This window comes from Podarcis erhardii (assembly GCF_964252035.2).
Source record: "Podarcis erhardii genome assembly, chromosome: 2".
Classification (NCBI taxonomy): domain Eukaryota; kingdom Metazoa; phylum Chordata; class Lepidosauria; order Squamata; family Lacertidae; genus Podarcis; species Podarcis erhardii.
This window is the reverse complement of record NC_138498.1, coordinates 59,191,219-59,218,449: the sequence shown is the minus strand read 5'-3', so window position 1 is coordinate 59,218,449 and position 27,231 is coordinate 59,191,219. Positions and strand designations below refer to the sequence as shown.

The following is a 27,231-nucleotide window of genomic DNA, read 5'->3' as shown; positions in this document are numbered from 1 at the left end:
AGGGAACAAAAAACAAAAGAAGACTCACTGGAAAGGAAAAGTTAGAAGCCCATAGCCTTCCTAGCACTATGATGCTGACTACTTTTTCCATATACATGAGGCTACTTCTGTAGAAATACACATTTCATTTCCATACTCTATTTAAGGACATGCACCTTTTGTACTAGAGTTGACTCCTCTTTGTAATGCTAGTCTTGTAACATCCTAAGAGTAATCTCCGGAAGATATGATAATGTTTTACTTTTAACGTACCAAAGACTTGCATAACTGTGATCTACTAGGAAATGGAAGCTGTGCCCTGTGTCCTCCTCAACAACTCTTTTTCTAAATCCCAAAATGCTCTGGTGCAAATCCTGCTAGCAAGTGACAGCACTGAAACTCCGCCAGAAGAGAAAGAGGGGAAAGCCTGTTCTCTCTGCCTAAAGGAAGCTACCTATGATTACACAGAACATCCCAGAGTCAGGTTCACACTATTGATGGCCTGACTTCAATGGATTTTCTTTCCTTCTAAAGGACAGTCGGGAAACTTGACTGGGCAGACCTGTATAGGATATTTGCTACGTATTTGTCTATTAAATTGAATGCGAGCAACTTATCCAAGATCCTCTCTTAGTCATGTGAAGAGAATCAGAACTTACAGGGTTAAACAGTTCTGAGTGACGTCTCACATTCTGAGGCGTGGCCATGTTCGCAGAGGGGAGTGTTTCTCTGTGTGTTTTTTTTTTCTTTTCGCTTTTGCGGCGAGGCAGCAAGATGTGCGCTCTCTCGCCGGGCTGATTTATGCTGTTTTTCTACACGATTAAAGACTGTTAGAGATAAGCAAGAACGCTTGCGTGCAGTCTGATTTATTACACACACACTGCAACAGTTTTCTACCGCTGCGACGACTCTGCCACAGGAAGCTGACGGAGAGCTATCCACGGGAGTCCAGTGGGGCACAGGGAAGCGTGCCGGACTCCATCCAAAAGCCACAACTCACAGCCATATTCAGCTCAGTCAAGGCCATTAAATCATCAACCAGCACTTTGTTACAAAGGGGTATGTGAACGAGTAGTTAAAGATATACCAGATTCAACTATACTTGAGTAAAAAAGGGGAAGGAAATCATGGGGCGAAATTTAAGAACTTAGCCCCATGCCTTACACCCGTTATATTACTGTTTTTATACCAGCATAAGCTATTGGTCAACACAGGCATGTGTGAATTTACTTACGCCTATGTTCAGGTGGGCCTGAAGGAAGACTCTTTTTCTTCCAATATTATGGTAAGCAATAATGTGAACACAATACAATACAAAACAAAATACAGGGAGAAATAACATATGAAGAACATAAATACCGAAGAATAAGAAATGCAAAAGGCAGTCAGGAGATTATAAGCAGGATGAGTTTGGAGGCATCCTCTATTGCCTAGCACAGTGATTCCTCTCTCTTACCTCTGAGGCAAGACTGTTGTCTCAATGCACATGCTAACTGTGAAGAAAAGCCCAAACTTTCCCATGTCATGAGAGGACGTGACAAGCCACAGCTGGAGGATGGCTGTCATTCTTGGTTCTGGTGTGTGTCAGGCAACTAAGTCCTCTGGGGGAGGGGGCTGTACTGCCTCAGCAAAGTGAGAAATGCTACTCACCTGGTGCACACAGACGTTGCATTTGTCACAGAAAACCATCTCGTTGCCATCCTCTCCTTCTGGCGAGCGGCACACGTCACACACCACATCCTCATCGTACTCTATGCCGAGACCTTCTTCTGTCTCAATGGCAACGTTCATGTTCTCATAGCACAACGTCTCCAGCTCCTCCAGTACTCTTTCCAAGGTGAATTCATCCATTTCTGGCTTTTCTAAAAGACCAAAAACAACAACGCTCAAATTACTTTAATGTCAAGGGTTCTCAAACTTTGTCGCAGTGAGAAAGGGTGGGTGTTATGTTTAACTGCAGCACAACCGACGCAAAAGGAGCACATCGTTGACAGAGCCTCATCACCTTAGCCCAATCGAAATATGTGCCAAAGCTGGGCATAGAAAAGAATGCTTGCCTCCCTTGACTATAATTGGTGCCTACTTAAAGAAACAACAATCCTGCTCCCTTTGTGGACTATGACTGTTCTGTTAACCAGTCTTGCTTTTAAGCCCTGGAAGCAACTCCCTGGAGTACCTGCCATTGTACCTGAGCTACATAAGTAACTACCTATAAAGGGTATTTTCACAAGGCCATTGTACATAAAAGAAACACTTTATAGTGTTGAATAGACAAATGGATTGGTAAAACAAGGTCTTGTTCAGAAAGCTGCTTTTGGTTCTGAAGGCTGAGTTTATGTGTCACAGTTAGTAACAAAAGGATGTGTCCATTAAAGTGGCAAACAGTGGGTAGTAAAGAGGGATGAGATCAGTCAAACCAGTGCCAATAATTTGCTTTGGCAGTATCAACATTTATGTCTTGCAAGGATGTTCTCTGTTGTTTGAACTTTTAAAAAGAATGCTTTGATGCAAATGAGCTTGTGAAAACTGATCCACTTTAACAGTAATGGCAACTGCTCACAATGTGTTTATTAGTTTGCTGTACACCCCCTGCACAAAATTTAAAGGGGAGGGGGCATTCACAAACTCTACAAAAAGTGAAAAATTAATTTGTTTTGTATTTTTTGGTATTTATGTTAACTGTATTTTATAAATATATTTTTTCTTGCACTCTTAAAATCTACCCCTTTTGTGGTAGTGGTTCTTTGTTTTCCCTAGTCAGCTGATATGCTAAAATGGGGTGGTCTGCTTACTTTTTGTATGTCTTACTTTGCTTTTTATTCTCATTATACCAGATTTCTCAGTAACAATAGCTAGTAATGTGATCCTGTCAGTGGCTGATCCACAGCAGGAATCTTTACTTTGAAATTATACCAAACATGTCTTGTTAGCAAAAGTAATTTCTGGCTGCTACCTTAGTCACGTGATGATTTGTTTTTTAATAATCGTTCTTTGGACATTTTATTGATATTTTGTTAATTAGCTAAGATATTGATAATGGGAGAGAAATGACATACAGTTTTTAAAAAGATACAAATAAATAAATAAAAACTAGCAACTAAAGCAGGAAAATCTAAAATGTTAAAATTTCACCAAGCCTTCATTCTCACCCAACTTCTTCTTTGAGGGTTTTTTTTCTTCATTCCAACACTTTTCCAAAGCCAATAGGAATGCAACCCCACTGTTCAATGGAACAGTCTGGCATTGAGCATGTACAATGAGGCTAACTAGAGCACCATAGCTCTTACCTTTAAAAACACTGAATAAGCAGGGTGTCTCAGAGGGGTACTTTGAGAAGTGCTATATTTGCAAGACACTCTTGCTGCTACACATTTTATTTTGCTAAGGGTATTTGCATCATATTTCCCCAACTGAAATCTAAATCAATAAATAAATGATGAATATGTAAAAGAAAGCAGGTTAGATGACCACAATTAAATCAAAAGTACACAATTACCACCACCTAGCTACATTTGTAGAGCGATACAGATTATCTTATTCATAAGCAGGATCATAAAAGTGATTTTCAGTTATGGTTCACACCATATGTTCACGGTACAGAATGATGCTGTGATTTATCTGCCATATGCACACATTGCATTCAGTGCAAAATCAGTAGTGTAAACACAATTGGCTAATCTCAGCGGCGTTTGATACCATCGACCATAACATCCTTCTGTACCGTCTTGAGGGGCTGGGAGCTAGGGGCACTGTCATACAGTGGTTCCGCTCCTTCCTCCTGGGCCGTGTTCAGAGAGTGGGGGGGGGATGAGTGTTCAGACCCCTGGGCTCTCACTTGTGGGGTGCCTCAGGGTTCTGTCCTCTCCCCCATGCTTTTCAACATTTACATGCAGCCGCTGGGAGAGATCATCAGGAGGTTTGGGCTGGGTGTTCATCAGTATGCGGATGATACCCAGCTCTACCTCTCTTTTAAATCAGAACCAGTGAAGGCGGTGAAGGTCCTGTGTGAGTGTCTGGAGGCAGTTGGAGGATGGATAGCGGCTAACAGATTGAGGTTGAATCCTGACAAGACAGAAGTGCTGTTTTTGGGGGACAGGAGGCGGGCAGGTGTGGAGGATTCCCTGGTCCTGAATGGGGTAACTGTGCCCCTGAAGGACCAGGTGTGCAGCCTGGGAGTCATTTTGGACTCACAGCTGTCCATGGAGGCACAGGTCAAATCTGTGTCCAGGGCAGCTGTTTACCAGCTCCATCTGGTACGTAGGCTGAGACCCTATCTGCCTGCGGACTGTCTCGCCAGAGTGGTGCATGCTCTGGTTATCTCCCGCTTGGACTACTGCAATGCACTCTACGTGGGGCTACCTTTGAAGGTGACTCGGAAACTACAACTAATCCAGAATGCGGCAGCTAGACTGGTGACTGGGGGCGGCCACCGAGACCATATAACACCGGTCTTGAAAGACCTACATTGGCTCCCAGTACGTTTCCGAGCACAATTCAAAGTGTTGGTGCTGACCTTTAAAGCCCTAAACGGCCTCGGTCCAGTATACCTGAAGGAGCGTCTCCACCCCCATCATTCTGCCCGGACGCTGAGGTCCAGCGCCGAGGGCCTTCTGGCGGTTCCCTCATTGCGAGAAGTAAAGCTACAGGGAACCAGGAAGAGGGCCTTCTCGGTAGTGGCGCCCGCCCTGTGGAACGCCCTTCCAGCAGATGTCAAAGCGATAAACAACTACCTGACATTCAGAAGACATCTTAAGGCAGCCCTGTTCAGGGAAGTTTTTAACGTGTGATATTTTATTGTATTTTTGCTTTCTATGGAAGCCGCCCAGAGTGGCTGGGGAGGCCCAGCCAGATGGGCGGGGTATAAATAATAAATTATATTATTATTATTATTATTATTATTATTATTATTATTATTATTATTATTACTACACTCCTGTAGTGCATATTCAGGGCCCAATAATTATTCCTCTGCACCCAATACAAAGTTGTAACACAGATCTGCTTCCTTTTTTCCTACGTTGAAATATTAGAGCATTGATTGGTGTCCTTTGGGCTTTTTAGGTCCCTTTGTTTAAGTTTCTTATGTTTCTGGCTGCACGACTGCCAGACATGAGAATATGACGAGCATACATATTAATTTTACGCAAATAACAAATGCCCTTTAGACATTGCTCCCCATCACTCAGATCCATTCTTCTATGCACTCCCCTTGAAACCAAATACACTGGTTACATCTGAACAATCAATGTAAGCTATCTTCAAAGGCTCTTCTGCAGGTGCTCCTATCCAAGGAGCTTCCTGTTGATCTCTAAGGTGGTACACCCTAACCTCTGGCCATGACCCCTGGGACAATGATGTGATGAACTGAATGTGAGGATCAAAAGAGGGGAGGAATAAAAGGTTTCTCTTAATACAGGCAGAAAAGTAACCACTGCAAGATAGTGTAAAGGTTGGATCCAGACTGCAAAAGGGGTAGCTACAGAATAATAGGTTGAGCTTCTGTTCCTCTTCACTTCCCATCCCCTTTTCTTTTCGTCATGTATTGAAAGCCTGGTTTGCTAGTTGTTTAATTGGGAGCTTTTCCAGTTGCAGAGCAGGAGGTACATGTTTTGAATGAATGAATGGAAATCCTGCCTTAATAAACCCAGATGTGCATGAACTTCATGAAAGTACACAGAACCCCCTTGCTGCTGCTTCACTCCTTCCTTCATGTGAGTGGGCAAAACAAAGTAGGAAGTGAAGTTTACCATAAAGGTAAAGGGTAAAGGGACTCCTGAAAATTAGGTCCAGTCGTGACCAACTCTGGGGTTGCTTTATTGGCCGAGGGAGCCAGCGTTTGTCCGCAGACAGCTTCCGGGTCATGTGGCCAGCATGACTAAGCCGCTTCTAGCGAACCAGAGCAGCGCACGGAAACACCATTTACCTTCCCACCGGAGCGGTACCTATTTATCTACTTGCACTTTGACGTGCTTTCGAACTGCTAGGTTGGCAGGAGCAGGGACCAAGCAATGGGAGCTCACCCCGTCGCGGGGATTCAAAGCGCCAACCTTCTGATTGGCAAGTTCTAGGCTCTGTGGTTTAACCCACAGCGCCACCCGCGTCCTGAAGTTTACCATAGCCATACTGCCATATGTGAACTGGAAACTAAGCAGAGGCGTACCCGGGGGTTTGTGAAACTGGCCCCTGCTGGGGGGCGCAGGCCTAGGGAGGGGGAAGAAATCACCTCTCAGATAATGGAGTGTACAATGTGTGTGTGTGGCGGCATGCCACCCCTGTCACAGTGAATTCAAATGCAGGAGAAGCTTCCAGTCCTTCCTGCACCATGGCACAAAAGTGTGCAGTAAAGTGATATTTTTCGGCGGGTGGGTGGGTGCTGTATCAGCTCGATGCAAGGGACCCTATGTATGTCTCTGAAACTAAGGTCAACGGCTTCCAAGCAAGCCAGGATTCGGAAGCCACATATGTCCTGGGGCTCATAAATCCTATTGGCAACATGGACTCCCACTTTCCCTATGATGTTAATGCCCTTGATTATTGCAGTGCTTGTTCCACCCTCCTGCTGCCAGACCCTGTTGGTGCCTCAGACTAGGAAATGCCAGCAGGAACTCTTTGGGGCTTGTCACTCTTCAGACAGCATGTCACACAGAGTGGCACGGGACTCTCTTGTGTCTCAAACCACAAATTCTAGAATTTCATCTATAAGCATGTTTTGTTTGTTTGTTTGTGTGTTTGCTCTACAGAGCCAGCAACCTAAAAGAGAGCCTAAAAAGGTGTAAGAATTTTGCCATTTCCTCCCCAGGTCTCCAAATATCCCCACCCCAATTTTTTTTCAGGGTATGTATGGCCCTGTAAAAGTGTGCATGGGGTAATGGATATATATGGTGCACCTTTAGTAGATACCCCATATAAAAGGTAAAGGTAAAGGGACCCCTGACTGTTAGGTCCACTCGCGAATGTCTCTGGGGTTGCGGCGCTCATCTCGCTTAACTGGCCGAGGGAGCCGGCGTACAGCTCATCTCGCTTAACTGGCCGAGGGAGCCGGCGTACAGCTCATCTCGCTTAACTGGCCGAGGGAGCCGGCGTACAGCTCATCTCGCTTAACTGGCCGAGGGAGCCGGCGTACAGCTTCCGGGTCATGTGGCCAGCATGACTAAGGTGCTTCTGGAGAAACCAAAGCAGCACACGAAAACGCCGTTTACCTTCCCGCCTGAGAGGTACCTATTTATTTACTTGCACTTTGACGTGCTTTCGAATTGCTAGGTTGGCAGGAGCTGGGACCGAGCAACGGGAGCTCACCCTGTCGCAGGGATTCGAACCGCTGACCTTCTGATCGGCAAGCCCCGTGTCCAGATACCCCATATAGTTACAGACAATTAAGTCTGGCAATTTAGCCTCTTTTATTCTTCTTCATGGTAATGGGCCTGCAGTCCAGGATGTCCTGACCCTGAAATGTCACCCCCTCCCGGGCTTGGGTCTAGGACCATGGTTCTCAATGTGGGGTACACGCCCCACAGGGCGGGGCAATTTGATTTTTAAGGGGGTGGGAATTCGAGAATGAGTTATTAATAGTTAATAACTCATTTTAGGCTTCCTCCACGTGAATAGGAGTTCACTTTTTAAATAATAAGAATTATATCTCACAGAGGGAGGGCATCAGGATTTTAGAGATGCTTAGGTGGGGCATGGCCAAAAAAGGTTGGGAGCTACTGATCTAGGGTATGATTATGGTACATGTAGTTACTTCCTAGTTAAAGCTATTAAGTAGAAAGAAGCTGGTTTTTTGTAGCATTGGGTGAAGCACTGCCAGTGATTGAGAGCTGGGACTTTGGTTCTCTTTTCTCTTTGCCCTGTAGCTATTCCCAGTACACACCCCTTCACAAGCGTTTAGGTCTCAGTATCCAGTCCTTTCTCTCTCTTTACTCATTTCTGTTTCCCCACCTCTTGTCAAGCACACTAAATTCTTTGAAAAACTTAAGGTTGTACACAGAATAAATTATGAAAAATAATACAGAAATCTGAGCAGTTTTGTGTTAACAGCTGTGCAGAAGACCAAGGATAGGCACAATATTAAAAGAGAGAGGGAGAAGGGACAGTTAAACATTGTAGAGAGAATAAGGTGTATGCGATTTGAACAATTTATTCAGATACCACTATCTGGATTTTGGCAGGGAGTAATTGGCTCAGAAAACATGCAGATCTGCAATGTGCTTGGACACCTGGGCAACATAAAGAGCGTCTCAAAGAGCCATCCATTTTCATGCTGTTTTCCTTGGCCTGACAAGTTTAGGCACGGATCTGGATTGGCATCTCGCATGTCTATGTCAGTCTGGGATTCAGCCAGCCAGACAACACAATTCCCTACTAGGGCTTTCAAACGCTAGAATAGTTACGCTAGAACATGCAGAGAAACCTAACAGTACCAGTTTTGCTGTTGGCAAACCTCATGGATGACTACAGGATGCTTTCAGAATCTAAATTTGATATATAATAGGAAGCACACATTGACTCTGTGTACTTCCCAAATTATAAGGCAAATAGGGGTGATTTGGGTGAGGTTTTCATAGTTTGTAGTTGGATTCTGCCATTAACAAAGCAATGGATCAGGAACTTCCTAAAGTCCCAGGTAGACCTGGGTGGCCTTTTAAAAAAAAGAAAAAAGGAAAAGTGAAGCATAGTTGATAGAAAGCTCTCTCTTTCTGTATCTGCAAAAATATGTTATGGGGAACAGAAACCCCATTAAAAAAAAAAAAATCAGTTGTCTACAATTTTGCTGGCTTAATCCATTCTGGAGAGGCTCTTATGTCTGCAATCTTCATGCACCTCTGTAAAACTAAAAAAGTTATATCCCTGTTTATATTCCCCATTGTAGTGAATGGAAAGAAAGCAACAGATTCGTTTTTCTAACAGATCTATCTGGTCTCAAATAATGTGTTGAGCTGAAAAGACATAAAAGTTGCTAAAACAGATGAGTTCTTTCCCAAAGCTACAGGTACAGGTTGAATCTTGTGGCTGGTACACAGCCTTAGTATATACTGCTTCATGGCACAGTACACACAGACAACTTTTTGAGAGGGGTTTTATAGCTACTGGCTTATACTGAAGATGGCAGTATAAAGAAGCATTGTCCAGCGAGAGCTTGAGTATGCATATCAGCACCCTTTAAAATGGTAAGCCTTTTCACTAATCAAGATCCTGAGTCAAGGAAGGAGAAGCTATGTGCATTTAGATAATCAAATCCTGGAAGGTTTCTGACCACAACACATGCCTTTTCTCTGAGGACTGAGTAGGATCACAATGCTAGAAAACCTGTTGTAGCTCTTGTGGTGCCTCTCTCTCGCTGCCTCTTCCTGGGGAGCTGCTTCTATTCCCTTTTCCCTTCTTGTTTGAGTGAAGACCAGGGTAAGGAATGGCTGGGGAAGGCCCCTTTGATCAGGCTGCTCCCCCCCCCCCCCAACCAAAGGAGCAGAGCTTATATCATGCCATTGCTGAGCAATGATGTGGAGGGGATGGCAGTGAGAAGAGAAAACGGAGTGTTCTGCACCAAAATACCTCTGTTGTGTAGGCTGCAATCCCTTTCCTATCCTTACCTTTCTGCCCCCAGATGCTCATTCCACCCACAGAACCTGCAGACACTGTTGTGCACTCCCACCACCCAGTTGTGAGAGGGAGCAAAGAGGTACCGAATGGACTAATGTTCCATTTCACTTGCACTTGCCCTGCCTAATTCATGACAGGCTGGGTAAAAGATCAAAGCTATCCTTTTGGGGAGGACTGTCAAATTTCTCTGGAGCTCTGACAAGACTGTATTTCTGACATTAGGCAGCTCTGACATGGGAACACGGAGGGAGATCTATCCCCTTCTGGATCAACAAAAGTTGAAGGGCCGTGCCTCTGGAAAATGGGGGGAGGAGGACCCTAGCCCTGAAGCTACTGGAATGCTTTCCATGAGCTGGAGAAGAACAAGTCAGTTCATCAACCATTTCAGGATCCAGTTATGTTTTGGGAAACAAGTGCCTTTCTACTTGTTGTTCACTGCTACAGAACTTGAGTGTGTATTGCAGTCCAGATGTGACAAAGCTAGCTAGCTTGAGGATTCTTTGTTTATATATTATTGGAAGTATTCTTTCATAGGACTGAAAGCATTAACTGAACAATCCATTCAAGTTGAAGCAAGGTCTGTCTAAACAAATTATTCTGCTGTGCTATTAAATGAGAAATCAGCACTTCCATTCTACAAATAACCTAAATGACACCTGTGCTGAGAAAAAACTTGTATTTATTTCAATGTAAACCAATTATTTCTATGTCAACCGACTGTTAAGTAATTCAAAGCCAGTCAACCAAACAAGTTTCAATATTTGGAAGCCCTAGTTTGCATGATTCCTGCCTTTTCTTTTCTTTTATGCAGTCTAACAGGTAAACTAAGGTGGATGACAACAAATAGTCTACCGTAAGTGACCACATTTTTCTTAATGCCCATACATTAAATCTGAGGTACAGCCAGTATAGAACAGCAATTATGGCAGTGCCTTTGCTATGAATCTGTTTCAAGTTAATGCTAAGCCATGGTTTGTTTAGCTTAACTGTGGTTTTATTTCCACATCTCAACTCACTTCCCAACGAATTAGCTATGATTTGTATGGTTTATTAGGAGCCAACAAACCATAATCTGAAACCATGGCAATCCTGACTTGCATTAACCATGGTGTGGTGTCATATCTGATCAGACTATCTTGACTTCATCCTAGTTTTCCCCCCAAATCTCCATCCCAGCCATTCACTTTGCATGGTTACAGAGGTATGGGACAACGTTTTCTGCACCTTGTCCTCACTCTACCTGACAGCAGGCTTCTTCCTCCACAAACCTCCTTGCTGACTAGCCCTCTCTCTCCAGCCTAGCTCTGCAGCACGCTTGTGGGAAGAAAAAACCTGAGAAAAACGTCGGGCCATTTTCCTAACATCTATCCACGAACGCATAATAAAAGCATAATTTTGCTCTTGGCAACTTATCCAATTTTAAAAACCAATGCAAAAACCCACATGAAGGAAGCAGACAACGCCAACCTTTGCTCCTCCACACTCAAGTGCTTTTTGCAGCTCTGCTTCTGGGAAAGCCACATTTGCGAATCCTCTGTACTTAGTACATTGTTGACCGAAGAGTGACTCCAGAAAGCCATTTCCATGGACCCAAGCATGCATGCTCCCTTGAGGCAGTCATGCTGGACCTAGGTATCAAGGCTATGAAGAGCATGTGACAGATACTGTCCAGTAAAGGACAATAAAAAAACCCATACACACACCTGGTACTTCTTCATGTTTCCTTGGAAGGTGAATAAACTTCTTAATATGTGTAATCTAAATTGGTATTCTTGGGACCTAAAACACACAGAGAGGTCACTGCCACAGCTACGGCAGACAAGACTTTCTCTCATAGACTCCCTCTGCTGCTGCTAAGGATACAAGGATTTCACAGCAATTGGCACCCCACATACATGCAGTCAGAGACTGGAACAAGGAAGAGGTAAGGATCTTTGTCAACCTGTGGAATAGACAGGAGATGCAAATGGAATTCCAGAGAATGTACTATAATCTAGTAGTATTTAGCCACCTCTCTGAAGAAGTAGGCCTACAGAGGTTGCATCGTTCAGCTCACCAGTTAAACAGGAAGATGAACACTTGTATAAAAAGAAATAAGAAAGTCACTACTCCCAATAAAAACTCGTAACAGAAGCCAGGCCTGAAATGCTAAAAAGAGGCAGGGGGACAAGAAACCAACCTCAAATGAAATAAACCACTGTTCCTTTGTTTGTCTGTGAGTGGAACCCTACTTCTTCACAAACTGTGGTTTAAACAAACTATAGCTTAGCATTGGGTCCGAACTGTTCTTCTTTCATAAAGCAGGACAAAGTTGAAGAAGGTACAGAGAGGGTTTTCAAAAGTAATGTAACACCAAGCCAGAGTTGACAAAAGCACTGAGAGAGTGCCTATTTAATTCAAAGTGGAAACAAACTTCTTATGCCTGCAACTGTATCCTTACCCTACGCCTTCTGTTACAGCCTTTTCCCTCTGGCCAGTGAAGACTGTAAATTTTTCATTGTTAGTGATACTGCCAGCTGAACCCACAAGAAATGGGACAGAGTTGCTGAAAAACCTCTTCCATCTCCTGGCTGGCTTCGCTTAGTTCTGAAGGTGAGCAGAAGACTGGAGCTCCACTGGGGCTTTTAAACAGTAAGGAAGAATTATATGCGATGCCTGCATGAACGGGAACGCTCATTGGTTATACGGCCAATCTCCTTCTCTTGTCTCTTACACACATACACTTGCATTCCATTTATGTGTAATTACATTAGCACTGTAATTAGTTTGCCAAGCTCCACTCACAAGTACCCCGGAGCCTATTCAAGTGACAAATGTACTTGATGGGTATGAGGCGATTAATGGCTTATGAATCGCTAAACGACGAGGCCTGAGGGTAAAGTTCTTTTTCCATTTATGCTCCATTTATCTTCCTCAGCATCATATAAAGTTATTGCTATTCATAAAGTTTTCTTTAAAAAAAAACAAAACCTACTGAGTGGAACTATTGGCTTTTGACAGTGCTCAACAGAGGAGCTCTCTTGGCCATCAAGTATCTTGTTCTTCACTTATGTCACAGGCATAAGAGAAAGAGAAAATGCAGAGCCAGCACCATTTCTAGACAGTTCAGTGCTTTTCACTCTAGAGCAGCAGGGGAAATGTAATATGCAAGCAGCCCCTTGAAAGAGAGCTGGAATCACTATAGCAATCCCAGACACAGTGCTAAGGGACTATGTAATTAGACTAACACAAACGAATTCAAAAGCACACGCAGGTCCTGCTTTTCAATATCCCAGGAAATTGTTTGTTAAGCGAGTGTTTGCATAATAAGTTGATGGCTTTCATTATTTCCTGTGGGGACATATCCAATTCGTGATTTGTTGGTTCTTCCTCCCTCCCTGCTTTCTGACTGAAACTGCTGCAACCAATCAGAAGAAGTCAAACAAGGGGGGGAGGCTGTGTCCGATCTCTCCAGCTCTCCAATTTGTCCGATCTCTCGTCCTCCCTCCATGCTTTCTGCTTAAAATGGCTGCCGCCAACCAGCAAAACATAAACAAGTAAGAAAGTGGCTGAACAAGTAAGAAAATGGCTGAATCAGCCATTTGTGTAGCGAGGTTTGGGTATAATTCTTTGTGTTTGGATAACTGAGATTTTGGATAATGAGCATTCTGATAGCGGGGACCTGCTACATAAAAACAGGCCTGGGAAAGCCGTGGTTCAACCACTATGGAATGGAAGCTATCTATTTATAGCCCTCCTTATGTAAAATGAGTTATGATGGATATAAATACTGCTTGATGGATGTTTCCTAATTGCCAACTTTTTTAAGAGGAGGGACTGCTGCACCTAAAAACTGCATGACAGGTAGAAATAGAACAGGTGATGCTTCCCATCAGATCTATGTTCGGAGGAAAGTGTCAAATGCTTAATTTCTGCCAGTCCTGCTTTAGGGCAAAAATACAGGTACAGGAGCAAAGCCAGCAAGAAGGTTGTCAACTCTAGTGTTTTTCATAGACAGCAAAAGGCAATGAAATGTGTCAAAACCTCACAACGGTCTAAAATAAGTAGTCATAAATTCAAAACTTACAAACAGAACTTTTCCGTTTATTTATTTATTTGGTTGGTTGGTTTGTAATTATATTTATATATCCTGTCCTTCAGTATTTCTTTTTTTAAAAAAATAATTTTTATTAATTTTCATAAACAAAAACACACAAAAAGACATACACAAACAACACATGACTTCCCCATACCTCCCCTTCACTGCACCCTTGTTTCCAATTTTTTAGCAATCCTTCATTCCATTTTTATATTTAACTTCCCTCAGGTTTTCTTAACTTAAGCATTTACAGCTGTAATTCTCTGTTTCTTACCCCTTGACATTTTATCAGTCTGAAATTTTACAGCAGTTCTTAAGATATATTTTGAATTTTTTCCAGTCCTCTTCCACTGTCTCTCTCCTCTGATCACGGATTCTGCCGGTCATCTCTGCCAGTCCCATAAATTCAGTCACCTTCGTCTGCCATTCTTCCAGAGTAGGTAATTCTTGCATCTTCCAATACTTTGCCAAAAGGATTCTTGCTGCTGTAGTTGCATACATAAAAAATGTCCTATCTTTCTTTGGTACCAATTGGCCGACCATGCCCAAGAGAAAAGCCTCCGGTTTCTTTGCAAATGTCCACTTAAGGATTTTCTTAATTTCATTATAGATCATTTCCCAGTAGGCCTTAATCTTTGGGCAGGTCCACCAAAGGTGGTAGAAAGTTCCTTCACATTCGTTACATTTCCAGCATTTATTATTGGGCAAATGGTATATCTTTGCAAGCTTGACTGGGGTCATGTACCACCTATAGATCATTTTCATTATGTTTTCTTTCAAGGCACTACATGCCGTAAATTTAAGGCCTGTGGTCCATAACTGTTCCCAGTCAGCAAACATAATATCATGACCTAAGTCTTGTGCCCATTTGATCATAGCTGATTTAACCGTTTCATCCTGTGTATTCCATTTCAGCAACAAGTTATACATTTTAGACAGATTCTTAGTATTGGTCTCTAACAATTCTGTTTCCAATTTTGACCTCTCCTTCTGAAATCCTAGTTTCCTGTCCTGCTTAAAAGTCTCATTTATCTGATAATAATGTAACCAGTCTCGAACCTTGGATTTTAGTTTCTCAAAGCTCTGTAATTTAACCTTTTCACCATCATATTCTATAATTTCACAATATTTTGGCCAATTAGAGTCCATGTTAAGTTTTTTCACCGCTCTAGCTTCCATTGGTGACAACCATCTGGGTGTTTTACTTTCCAACAAATCCTTATATCGATTCCAAACATTATACAAAGCTTTCCTGACAATATGATTTTTAAAGCCTTTATAAACCTTTGCCTTGTCATACCATAAATATGCATGCCAGCCAAAATTATTATCATACCCTTCCAGGTCTAAAATGTCTGTATCCTCAAGAAGTAGCCATTGCTTCAACCAGCAGAAAGCTGCTGCTTCATAGTAAAGTCTTAAGTCCGGCAGAGCAAAACCCCCCCTATCTTTTGCATCAGTCAAAATCTTAAATTTTATTCTGGGCTTTTTGCCCTGCCAGACAAATTTGGATATATCTTTCTGCCACTTCTTGAAACAGTCCATCCTATCCAGAATTTGTAATGTCTGAAATAAAAACAACAATCTCGGCAATACATTCATCTTGATAACAGCAATTCGGCCTAACAAGGAGAGCCTCAACCTAGACCATATGTCAAGATCTTTCTTAACTTCCGACCAACATTTCTCATAATTATCTTTAAATAAATTCACATTCTTAGATGTTAAATTCACCCCCAGATATTTCACTTTTTTTGTTATTTCCAAACCAGTTTCCCTTTGGAAACTATCTTTTCCCCCCGTCGTTAAGTTTTTTTCCAGCACCCTGTCCTTCAGTATTTCTACCCCCAGGGCAGTACTACAAAACACTATTAAAAAAGGATCCCACTTTGCATTGCCAATGCAATCTCTCCACTGAGATTAGCATCGGGCAAGGGTGAGGCTCCAATCATCCCATTGAGAATTCTCTTTCTTTGGACTCTCATCAACCACGTCTTCATAATGATGTTATGTGGTAGAGGTGTGGTGGTTTGGCATGCTCATATTAGTCCCATGGCAAGAGGATCAACAGTTTCCCATTAAATACACATTTTTCTACTTTTGAAGTGTTCTGATAATGAATTGCTTAATAAGCCAGAGAGAAATATTAACAGATGAACCACCTTGTGCAATAACTGAGACTTATTTCCAGCTAAACTGCACTTCAACTGAAATCAATTTACTGAAACCAGAACTCCTTTCGCCCTGCAGAGTATATTGGAGAGGATGATAAAATTGTTCATGAGCAACAATTTTAAGGCCACTGGCTGTGCCATTAGTTGATTCCCAACAGCACAAATCTAATTGTGTGTGCGTGTGTGCACGCACACACACACATGCATGCATACTAATATGTATAACATATATAACCACTCTTAGATACTGAGATATAATAAATATAGCTGCAATCCTACAATTTTAACAGGAAGAAACTCTACCGCCTATTTGTTTTCTTTTTTCTTTTACTCTTTTGGCAAATTTCAGCAGTAAGCATGTGGGCATCCTTTTTTTTAAACGCAGCATGAGGCAGATTTCAGAACAGAGGCAGTATTTCTTATGCACTAAATGTTTATCTTACTTTAAATTTATGACCTTTTATACGTGTTTGTGGGAGGGGGATTATTGGTTTTCTTTAGTTGTCGTTACATATTTTGTGTTGTTATTTGGTATTCTTATGCTGTAAATAAAGGGTGGTATATAAATTTAATAAATAATAACAATAGCAACAACAACAATAATGTTCTTTCTGTATATAGCTTTAAGAAAGGCACTTAAAATCTGTCTGCTTTAGTTTGAAAATGCCTTTTACCTACCCCACAGGGATGCTGCAAGAATAAAAACTATTAAAACTATCAGAATGTGAACTGGGATTTCAAAGCATGAGAAATAAATAGGGCTGGTTCTCTCCCTTAATCCCCCAAACCCTTCCTTTGGATTTTGGGCACATATGATTTTTGTCCTGGTGTGCTCTGATTGTTCAATGACAATGATACCAAATCATTTCAAATATTCCAATGGAAATTAGAGGCACAGTTCTGTCAAAAGATAAATCATGCAATCTGGCTACAGTATGATGGGGTCAGGAAATTCTGAGCTGGAAAGGGTATATTTTTTAAAACCTTCTTAGCATATAAGTTCATTAAAATCACATTTTCCAGTGCTTTCTGAACTCACAAGTCCTAAATCAAAAATACTGATGACCGAACTTCAATGTTGGTGGGGATCTCTGTTTAAGTACATGCAAGTGCTTTCCTCTGAAATCACTCAAACTTGCTTTCTGTTAGGATCAGGAGGTGAACTTGTTGACAAATCACCAGCTCTGGATATATCCCATGAACGTCAAAGGGTTAATTTAGAAATAGATGGGACCCTTCCATGCTTCCTTCCTTTCTAAATATTTACCTCTGATTTTGCTTCCTTCGTAAGAGGAATAAAAGGAACAACACAATGCTTGCTTGCTTCTTTTTAAAGTGGTGCATTAAGATGCTCAGGTGATACAGTGATGAGTGCCACAGAAACCCTTCTCCATAAATGAAACAAAATACAGCTAGCAGATGAGCCAAGCGTGCGCTATGAAGCTCCTAGATATTTCATTATGAGCACATCCCGCTAATGCACTTAAAAGATTTACAGGAACCAATTAGCACCCTTTATGCCACCCACCAACATCAATTATTTCTTAAATTTAAAATGATGGCAAAATGTTTTTAGAAGTCACTTTATAATCAGTGTGTGTGTGTGTGTGTGTGTGCGCACACACACACACACATACACACACAACCTCTGCATTAAAGCTCTCCTATCACAGGACTGTTCTGACACAACTCTGATTATGAGGCTATTTGGTTCCTAAAATCCTCTCAAGTCCGAATGCATAACTGGCTCCAGGCTTTGAGGAGGTTCTGGGCAAAGTGCCCCCAGTGCTGCCCCTATATAGCCCTATACCTGTGTGTGTATGAGGGGGGCTTACCAGCAGATAGGGGCAGGGAAAGCAGCAACTTACATACCTCCCCAATGCTCCCAAAGAAGCATTGCTCCTGTACTGGGGGCCCTGGAGTAGGATTAAATGAACGTAGAGAATTATCTAAACCTGTTTTCACTGTTTTCTCAAAGAACAGTAGTGATTGCACTAGCTGGGCTTCTCTAGGGAAGGAATGCCACAACTGAAAAGGCCCTTTTCCTTACGTTACAACACAATTCTATCAAACTGAGTTCAATGGTGCTTTTTAGTAGGATTACGTCTGTAATAGGATCGCAACCACAGGCAAAGTAAAATGATCGGAAAATCAACAAATCTGGCTTTGTCATTTTTTCTATCATTCTTTGTAAGAACATCCACTACATCAGAAGTGGTAATCCTAATGGATTTTCCAGCAGTAACTGAATCATTACTAGCTCCTCAAGTGCTGTCCCAGAGAGATCTGCATGGATTTTTAATTCTAATACAGCAGAACATTTTCCTCGAATTATGCTTCTGCGCCCCCATGAAGGCAAATATTGCAGTCAATGAGACCTCGGGTCTCTCTAGTTATAAAGCACTTATTTGTATTGATCACTTGAGGGCTTTTAAATACTTCATATTATGAACTTAATAATACATCCCACGGCTGCATACATTTGAAAAAAATCAATTTTAATAGCAATGTTGCACATGTTCTGTAAAAAGTAATAACTTATTTAATGAAAGACCAACAAAATCAGCTCTGGAATGTCCAATGGCGCTGCTTCAGATTGACAGTGGTGAAAAACTAAGTGAGACCAAGCTCCAGATCTGTTTCCAAGGCTTCTATAATTGCTAGTTCACATCTAGTTCCTATGATTGATTGCCTCCTCCATTCAAAACCGTTAACACAGTGTTAAGTGGCAGTGGGTTTACTGGTTTTCTTATTCATACAAAAAGAGATGAGAACAAAAAAATTCAGCCCTCACTTGAAGGCTTCTTGTGCAACACATGGGTTACCAAAAAGAGTTCCAAGAAAATGAAAGCTGCCTTCTAAACTGATTATAGGGTATTTCCTGCAAACTTTATCCTAAGATGAGTTCACTTCCCCTACAAAATCAAAGAGCTTGGTAACCATACATGTGGAAGACAAATGGATGAACTGACTCTTAATGGCATCCTCCTCCTGTTTGTAATATATGAATAGCAATATGTAGTCAGACATGAACAAGGATGATCTATACCACAGGAACTGGTTGGAAAGCAGATAGAAGGAAGTGGGCCTGACAATTAAAGGAAGTAGAATCCGTGCTTAAAAGGACATGGCTTCCCACATCCCACCCACAGTTCAAGAAATAAAATACACAGTGCCAAGGAGATGAAAGACGGAACAGTATTAAGCACTACTTCAGATACAATACCAATATATCAATGATTTTGATTCAGACTTCATTCACTGAAGCGCAAAAAAAGATCGGTTTCATAAATTGAAGATACCTACAAGGCATTGCAAAGACAAAATAAAATAGATTGTAACACAGCTCAGGGGAGGGCGGGAGGTTGGAGTTTAAAGAATCTTTAACCAATCCTTAATTCAATAAAGATCGGAACATGAAAAGGGCAACAGAGTAGAGCAGTGGTTCTCAAAGGGTGTGGCGTGCCGTATTGGTGTGGCAAGAAGATTCAAGGACAATCAAAGAAACATTTAAACATTTCAGTACAGTATAGTATCTGTATCTGTACTGTATCTCTATATATTTATATTAAAGAATATGGATAGGTATCTTTTCAAAATGAGAACGGGAGCATCAATCGATACTGAAGACAATCCTAGCTGTGATCCAGAATCACGGTTCAAGAGTGCTGGAGAAGACTTGTTCTTTTATACTTTCTGGATGCCCCATGATCATCTTATAAGGTAATTGATTTCACTTGTTATAAATCAAGCACTGCCAGGGGTCGTTTCTTTTTCTTTCCCAATGTATTTCTTATCAGTAAAAAAAAAATTTGGTGTGGCGTGAACAAATTTTTATTCAGACAAGGAAGTTTGGTCCAGACAAGAAAGTCTGAAAACCACTGGAGTAGGGTTTGCATTCTACTTATCCACCTTACCCATTCATAAGACACACATTGCAGAACACAGAAAGCACTAGCCAGACTACTACCCTATTCAGTGTTGGAGAACATGCTTTGTCCCCTCTGGCATCTCCAATTAGGAAACCACATAGCAAGTGATGTTAAAGATGCCTCTGCCCGACTCCCTGGAGAGTCACTGCCACGCAAAGTGAACAATACTGGGTTTGATGAATGAACAGTCTGATCTGGTAGAAGGCATATGTGCTCTGGTCCAAAAACTGAGTAAAATATAGAATACTGATGATTAAAGTTGAAACCAGTTGTAAAGTATACACATTTCTGGGTCTACAAAGTATACAAGAGAATTATTTATTTCAAAATCAAGTGCTAGCTGTTTTGTAAAAGACCAATATACTAAACTATATTTCAGGAAATTATATGTGAAACATCTCCTACAGTTCCATCTACAAGTGTATCTTCATCTCTCAGCCCCCCTCATCAGGAGAAAGCCGAACACAGAGACATTATTGACAGTGCCTCTAATCAGCTGTTACTGGCAGTACAAACAAGACTGATCAGGAAATCAACTGCTCATGAGAAGAGCTTTGCTCCCACGCACCCAAGCTCAATTTAATAACTGCTTTCCCTTCCTCCTTGAGGAATAAATAGACCTTAATTAAGCTTTACTGGAGACTGTGCATTAAATCAGGATTTCTCAAATCGGTAGGAGCCACCCTCCCCACTTGAAGGGCACAAGAGACCCTTGGGGGAACAAGGACTCCTAGCTTGGCCATTGGTACCTGAGCAGCTACAATTTTCTCCCCTCCCACCCCTCCAATATGCCTTTATTTCATTCTGTTATGCAAGTAGAGAAAGCAGCTACAAGACTCAAAGAAGGACAAACAGAGCAAGAAAAATGGTAAAAAGGATAATACAATAAAAGAGAGAAACGTAAACAGCACAGTGGAGCTCCAAATACATTGCAGCATATAACATTTTGGGAGAAAGCACCTTAAAGCTAAAATTGAAAAAGTCATAAAAATATTATGTGAGGTATACCAAAAATCACGAGTGATCACTGTCCTAAACTAAGTGTCTCCAAAGACTGAGCTGTGAGACTGAAGAAGAAGAAGAAGAAGAAGAGTTTGGATTTGATATCCCGCCTTTCACTCCCTTTAAGGAGTCTCGAAGCGGCTAACATTCTCCTTTCCCTTCCTCCCCCACAACAAACACTCTGTGAGGTGAGTGGGGCTGAGAGACTTCAAAGAAGTGTGACTGGCCCAAGGTCACCCAGCAGCTGCATGTGGAGGAGCGGAGACGCGAACCCGGTTCACCAGATTACGAGTCTACCGCTCTTAACCACTACACCACACTGGAGTTTGAATGTGCCCTTCAGATCAAGTAACAAACACCTGGGGGAGTTACCAGGTACCATTAAACTTATCAGTCTTAGTAAGATCTTTGTACCACAGGACCAGGTGTATTCAGCGTTCTACCAGGGCTAGTTGACACACTTTTGTCTACCATACTCAAGAGTGATGGAGGAATGAAAATGCCAGTGCTGGACAGTTTCTAGAATGATGGAACACTCAATAAAGGAAGATTTGCTGCAGAAAGAATGTATTTTTGAGCTGTAGACTATAAAAGGTTGAAAACCTCTGGCACAAACAATAGTCGTATTGCAGGAAAAAGCAGAGAATTCAACTCCCTGAGAATATCAGCTTTCAGCTTTAAAAAGAGTAATTTCTGCTTCTTATGGATTTGAAGATATGCTTGAAATGGCATAAATAGTGTGAAATATATGCTTTAAATTGTGCTGAGATATCAAGAAGTCAGACAGGTGATGTCAAAAATTTCCAGTGGTTCCTTGCCTTCCCCATGTTTGAATTATGCAAATTTGTTAAATTGCAAAATAAAGTATGTGAAGTTGTCCAATTTGTATAATTTATACAGGTAACAGAATTTAGCACTGATTCTTGTGAATTCTGTATTGCTTAGACATATGTATTGAAAATCAGTCACTCATATGACTTGATAGTTCAGTATTAATATGTGCGATCCTGCCTGGATGACAGACAATGAATGCTGTTAAACTTCATTTTTTACAGTACTGCATCCCCCTCTGATTGCTCTGCTACTATTGATGCTAATGGCTGACTTGCTCTCATGCCACAGTAGGCTTGTTACTCTTGCAAGTGGCCAGGTTCCTTACCCTAAAGATGCAAGGATCTCTATGCCATTAAATGCCTAAAGAAGTTCCCTAATATTTTAACTCTCCGATTGCAATTGGCTTAGCTGCTCTGATGTCACAGCATGCTTTCCAAGTCTTTGGTCAGACAGTTCAGTAGGGAAGCCTTTGACTCTGAATTCCAAGATCCACGGGATACTTTAGACAAACAATCTGAAGTGCATTACACAATGGATTTGAAAATAACATATTGTGGTCTCTGAGTCTTTCACTAGTAATTTGATATGGTTTTGTTGCCTACAGTCTACACCTACACAAACACCTACAAACACACACACCTGCATCCTATGAATTATAGCATCATGACTGAATATGAAAGGATATATGAAGGCAATCTTTAATATACAGTATCATGCCATCTTACAGTCCAATGAATATTTTTACACAAGCTGGCTTTTAAAACAAGAAGCATCTACCTTGCCTGCTTGCTGATTTCCTGTATTAGAAACTGCCAAGACACCTACTATAAATCTTTTGCTGAATCTGTGGCCCACTTATTTTATTGCCATCAAACAAACCACACAGGGCTTTCTGGTTTTCCCTTCATCAGCATTGCTGTGGTTTATTTATGTGTATTTAGCTCTTAAAAGTTCCTTTAGTCAGTTGTCCATTTTTAAAGAGCTTCCTTTGGAGACTCTGGATTCTAGGGCAAGCTGCTATTTGTGTTTTCAGACTCTGGGCTCTCTGGCTTAAAGCCACACGTTCTCTTGGGAGTCTCCCTGCTGGTTCTTTTTCTATTATTTTCTACCTTCCCCAGTAGATTATAGAGGACATTATAGTGCAGTTACATCCTTCATTACTCTAAGTTCAGAGGTATTAAAGAACAACTCATTTAGAACATGTGATCTTGCGACCATCCCTCTGGAACTGTTTCATACCCACTTCTTCTCAGGTGACTAAAGACATTGCCTACTTCCAGTTACATCCTGTAACTAATTAACAAATTAACAAAACAAAATGATCCTACGTACGTTCAAAAAATAAGCCCTAAGGAATTCAATCGGACTTAGTCCGAGAATAGGACAGCAGCCTAGGACCACCAGCATGGAATATACCTTGAAGAGTCTTAGCATTTCAATAAACAGACCAGGTAACTCTTCTAGTTAGGGCTGTGTTAAATTTTTGGAAGTAGGGCTACTTGGAAAATCTGGATTTGCAGTATTTGGGGCCATTGGGCAACTGCTAAAGAAAAAGTACCCCCACCACAACAAAAGGTGGAAGTCAGTTGGAATGATCATATCTCCTTCTTAGTGTCTGCAGCACGAACAGATATTTCCAGGGTATAATGCTTGAGGCAGGCAATGGGGTCATCAGCTTCTCAACTAGCCCCCAAGAGGTATACAAGAAAAGAGCTGGAAAAGTTGTTCTGCTTGCCTCTAAAGGCAAAAAAAGGAATAAATTATCTTACTATGGCTCTGAGCTGGGCTAAGACTTTGCTTGCAATAGGAGCTGGAGGTCCTCTTCACATATACTAGGATGGGGGGGTGGTCATTGGTTTCCCACTGTTTCTCTGTCTCTTGTGGGGAATAAGTTATGAAATGGTGTTCTTGTGAAGTAATAGTGCCCATAGCTGTTGCCACTGTGGCCCAAGGATGCCAACCACAGAGGAGGGAACAGGAGCACAAGAATATGGACACTGAAAATCTAATCTCAGTCCTATGTGCAGTGATGCAGAGAAGTTTGTGTCAAAGGAAATCGTTAGAACAGCTGAGATTAACTTTGAGATTCATTGGAAGAACCTTTGAGCTACAGGTGGAAGTCCTTGCAGTAATGGGATGATTTCACTAGATCAAACCCATTGTCTTTTTGCAAATTCTCTGAGAATATATTTGTGGCAGAAAGAGACTGAGCTCAGCTAGTGAATCAGGAGGATAAGAAAAGAAGGGGGGCTCGGGGGGGGGGAAGGAGAGATGGCTATGTAACAGCGAAGGGACTTTTCATGCCTTTGAAGTCTCACTAGTCACAACCATACAATAGCTTTGGATTAAACGGAGATCACAATATATGGCGTGAAATCTTAATAAAAACATAAATGGCCCAGCTTCTGCTTAAAAGGAAAACAGTCTTATGCTGCCTATAATGTCCTATATGTGAATGTAGTTCAGTGTTTGATCCAAATTACTTTAGACCAACTTTCTTTATTATCGCACATGGCAGCAGCAGCAACCAATAAAACCATCAGACACAGTTAAATGTTCATCACGTTATCGGTTGGCAGCTCTTTACATTGCGTATTTTCACCAAGTAGGGGAGCTGATAGCCAGCATGAGCTTCTGATAAAGAAAATGGACTTTTTCTGTTTTGTGCTTGATGAATTAATCGTACATTTTGTTTATATTGAGGCTTTTCTGTTTCTGGGTAAAGATGTCTACTTTATATTAAAAGTACTCCAGAAAAGCAGAATATTTGTTTATTTCTGGGAGGCCTGTGTAATCAGCACAGCTAAAAACCCCATCTCAGGGGTGGGGGATATAAACTAGCATGGAAAAGGCATTAGAAATTATACTAGGTAGAGCAATTCCATGTCATCAGGCGGGTGAACTAGAGGTTCTAATAGGTATTTTCCTTACCCTCTATGTAGCAGTAAGCTTCTGTGCAATTCTTCATTGTTGCTTTTCCTTTGAGGACAAGAACTAGTTTGTTTTTAAAATGGAATATACAAGATGAGGAACAGGCAACAGCCAATACACTGCCTTCCATAAGCTAAAATTAGGACCCCTATTAGGGCCCTAATTTGGTACAACTCTAAAGCTGCCTTATTTTCTCAGGATGGCCCCAATAAGGTGTCACTTGACTTCTTGGAAACCTTGCATTTTCGGACCAATGTGCCAACAAGTCCATATGGCTACAGATCTGTCCCCACACCCACTTTTAAGCAGGGAATTCCCACTGCAATATGAGAATTTCTGGAACCAGCAATGAAAGGGAAGGAAAACAAGGTACTAATTAAAGCAAGACTTTGGACACTTCTAAGTCAAAACTTCCCGGACTGCTTTACAGTCCTATTTCTACAATCTTTAATGTGGCATACTCAGAAATATGTTTGTGCAGGCTTGCAACTTTAGTGTAGGATAGAAATGTAGGACACAGCCCTAGAGAAATGACATAAATGTGTTATGGAGTTTATCACACCTTTACACACACACTGTGACATCTACCTCAACCTGATCTTTCATAATAGTGTGATTGTGGGGGCTGTGCATGTATACTGAATAAATATAGCTTAGTCCTGAGAAGGAGGGGAAACCCTCAGTGAAGGAGATATGTGGTAAATTCCCAGCTTATTTCCTGTAATATGTTTGGTAAACGGCTGTGTCAACCTTGCAAAAACTGGAGGCCACAGCACCATCTCACAGAACTGAGTATATTGAAGGCTCAGATAGGCAATGGTGAGGTATGCTCACAAATATGACCCTTCACCAGAACAGCAGGAGGCTAGAGGAAATCAGTAACATGGAGCTATCTTGCCTTGGTAACATACAGAGTCCTGGTCCATGGGGTTGTCCCCAAACTTACTCTACCCAAATCTGGAAGGAACAAAGTGATTGGCAGATATGTCCACTAGTGCAAAATAATTGTCCTAGGCAAATAATGTACTGCTAAAGTAAGAATACATCTTATATAACTTCTCCTCCTCCCTTTTTTTGCTTATAACATTTGTAGGATATGAAAGAGTCACAATAATCCCAAAGTAATGGGTGCTATTAAAAAAATATATCAGTAAGAACATAAGAAAAGTCTGCTGATCAGGTCAAAGGCCCATCTAGTGCAGCATCCTGTTTTCAAAATGGCCAACCAGATGCCTGTGGGAAACCTACAAACAGAACATGAGCAGAAGAGCATTCCCAGCATACCATGGTTTCCTGCAACTGGTATTTGGAAGCATACTGCCTCTGATGTGGAAGCAGAGAATAGACAATGTCCAGTAACCAACTGCAGCCTTATCCTCCATCTAGATTGACTTTTGCCTATTGCCTTTCAACTTCTCAAAGATCATCATCCTTCATAGACTGGGACAGTTTTTCCCTTCTTTTTTCAACAATATGCACGAAAGCCTACTGGTTGTGAAAATTTGTCTTTGGTTTAAGACTGGTGAGTGTGCAACCCAAGAGAGAATTAAAAACGACAACAGCAACAGCAACAGCAACAGCAACAGCAACAGCAACAGCAACAACACTTACCCATTTCCTTAAGCTCCATGTTGAAGAGTTCCAGCCAGCAAGCATCGATTTCATCCAGGTCATAGCGACTTGCTCTTTGGGAGTATGTCCTGGTGACATCTAAACTGTCAGAGCTGGACAGGTTGCTTGGTGAGGTTTGTGGCGATGAATGTTCTAGAACAGGAACGATCCTAGGGAAGAAAACAAGCATGGACATAAAAAAGAGGTACAGGGAGGAAGCAGTTCCTTTTTATAAGAATGGGCATTTAAATACTGAAATTTAAGAAGCCTAAGCTTACTTTATGCCTAAATGTCAACTCATCTTGATATAAAATTTACCATTTTGGAGTAAAATAATTTAGCAATATTTATACCACAAATGGAAACTGGTTTAACCATTATGGCTTTTCCCAAGGAACCTGTGAAGCATAGTTTTGTGAAGTTGTTAAAAATTCAATTAGAAAGATTATTGGCATATTCACAGAGCTATAGCCACTAGAATTTCTTCAGAGAAGGTGTGATAGTTAAGCTGGTTAAGACATGGAGAGAAAAGATGGCTAGTTTTTAGTAATTTCTGGCTGAAGAGTTCAATGAGACTCCAAAACTTGCAGATGCACACCAAAAACAAACAAATGACCAAGAAGTTAAAAGGAATCACTTCCCAAAACTTCTCAAACTCTACAGGGCTGAAGTGCCAGACTGGGAAAAATATCTGGGGCACCTGCTTATTATTAAAGCCAATTTAGAATCACCTCAAAAGTGGCACTGACTTCCAACTCTTTGAAAGACCTTTGAGGTGCTGTCAAAACCAATGACAAAAAAATAATGGTTTGTTTGGGAACTATTGAGCTTTCTGACAATCAGGAAGTGCTTTTTAAAAGACATAACATGAAGAGAATAAACTGTATGTACCAAAGACTACGTAATGGGTTTTAATAATCAGCAGTGTCAAGAAAAAGGTGTTTCTGAATGACAAGAAAGATATAACCATTCAGCACTGTTACAAAGCTCTGAGTACTTCCCCTTGACCTTGCTGATAAAACTCGCTGTTGAAGTGATTCACATGGCAAATGGTTTCGGGGACACCTTTAGTGTTGGCACCACAAGAGGTGTA

The 27,231-nt window shown here is 41.4% G+C and overlaps 1 protein-coding gene across 1 annotated transcript in view; it reads right to left on the bottom strand.

The window, feature by feature from the left end:
* JADE2 (jade family PHD finger 2) overlaps positions 1-27,231 on the bottom strand; it is a 145,426-nt gene that overhangs the window by 37,416 nt on the left and 80,779 nt on the right. Inside the window, exons 5-6 of the mRNA XM_081850324.1 lie at positions 26,139-26,308; positions 1,630-1,841 (exon numbers count right to left, since the gene is read on the bottom strand). Of these exons, the coding sequence (XP_081706450.1) occupies positions 1,630-1,841; positions 26,139-26,308 (382 nt within the window). The remainder of the gene's footprint in view (positions 1-1,629; positions 1,842-26,138; positions 26,309-27,231) is intronic.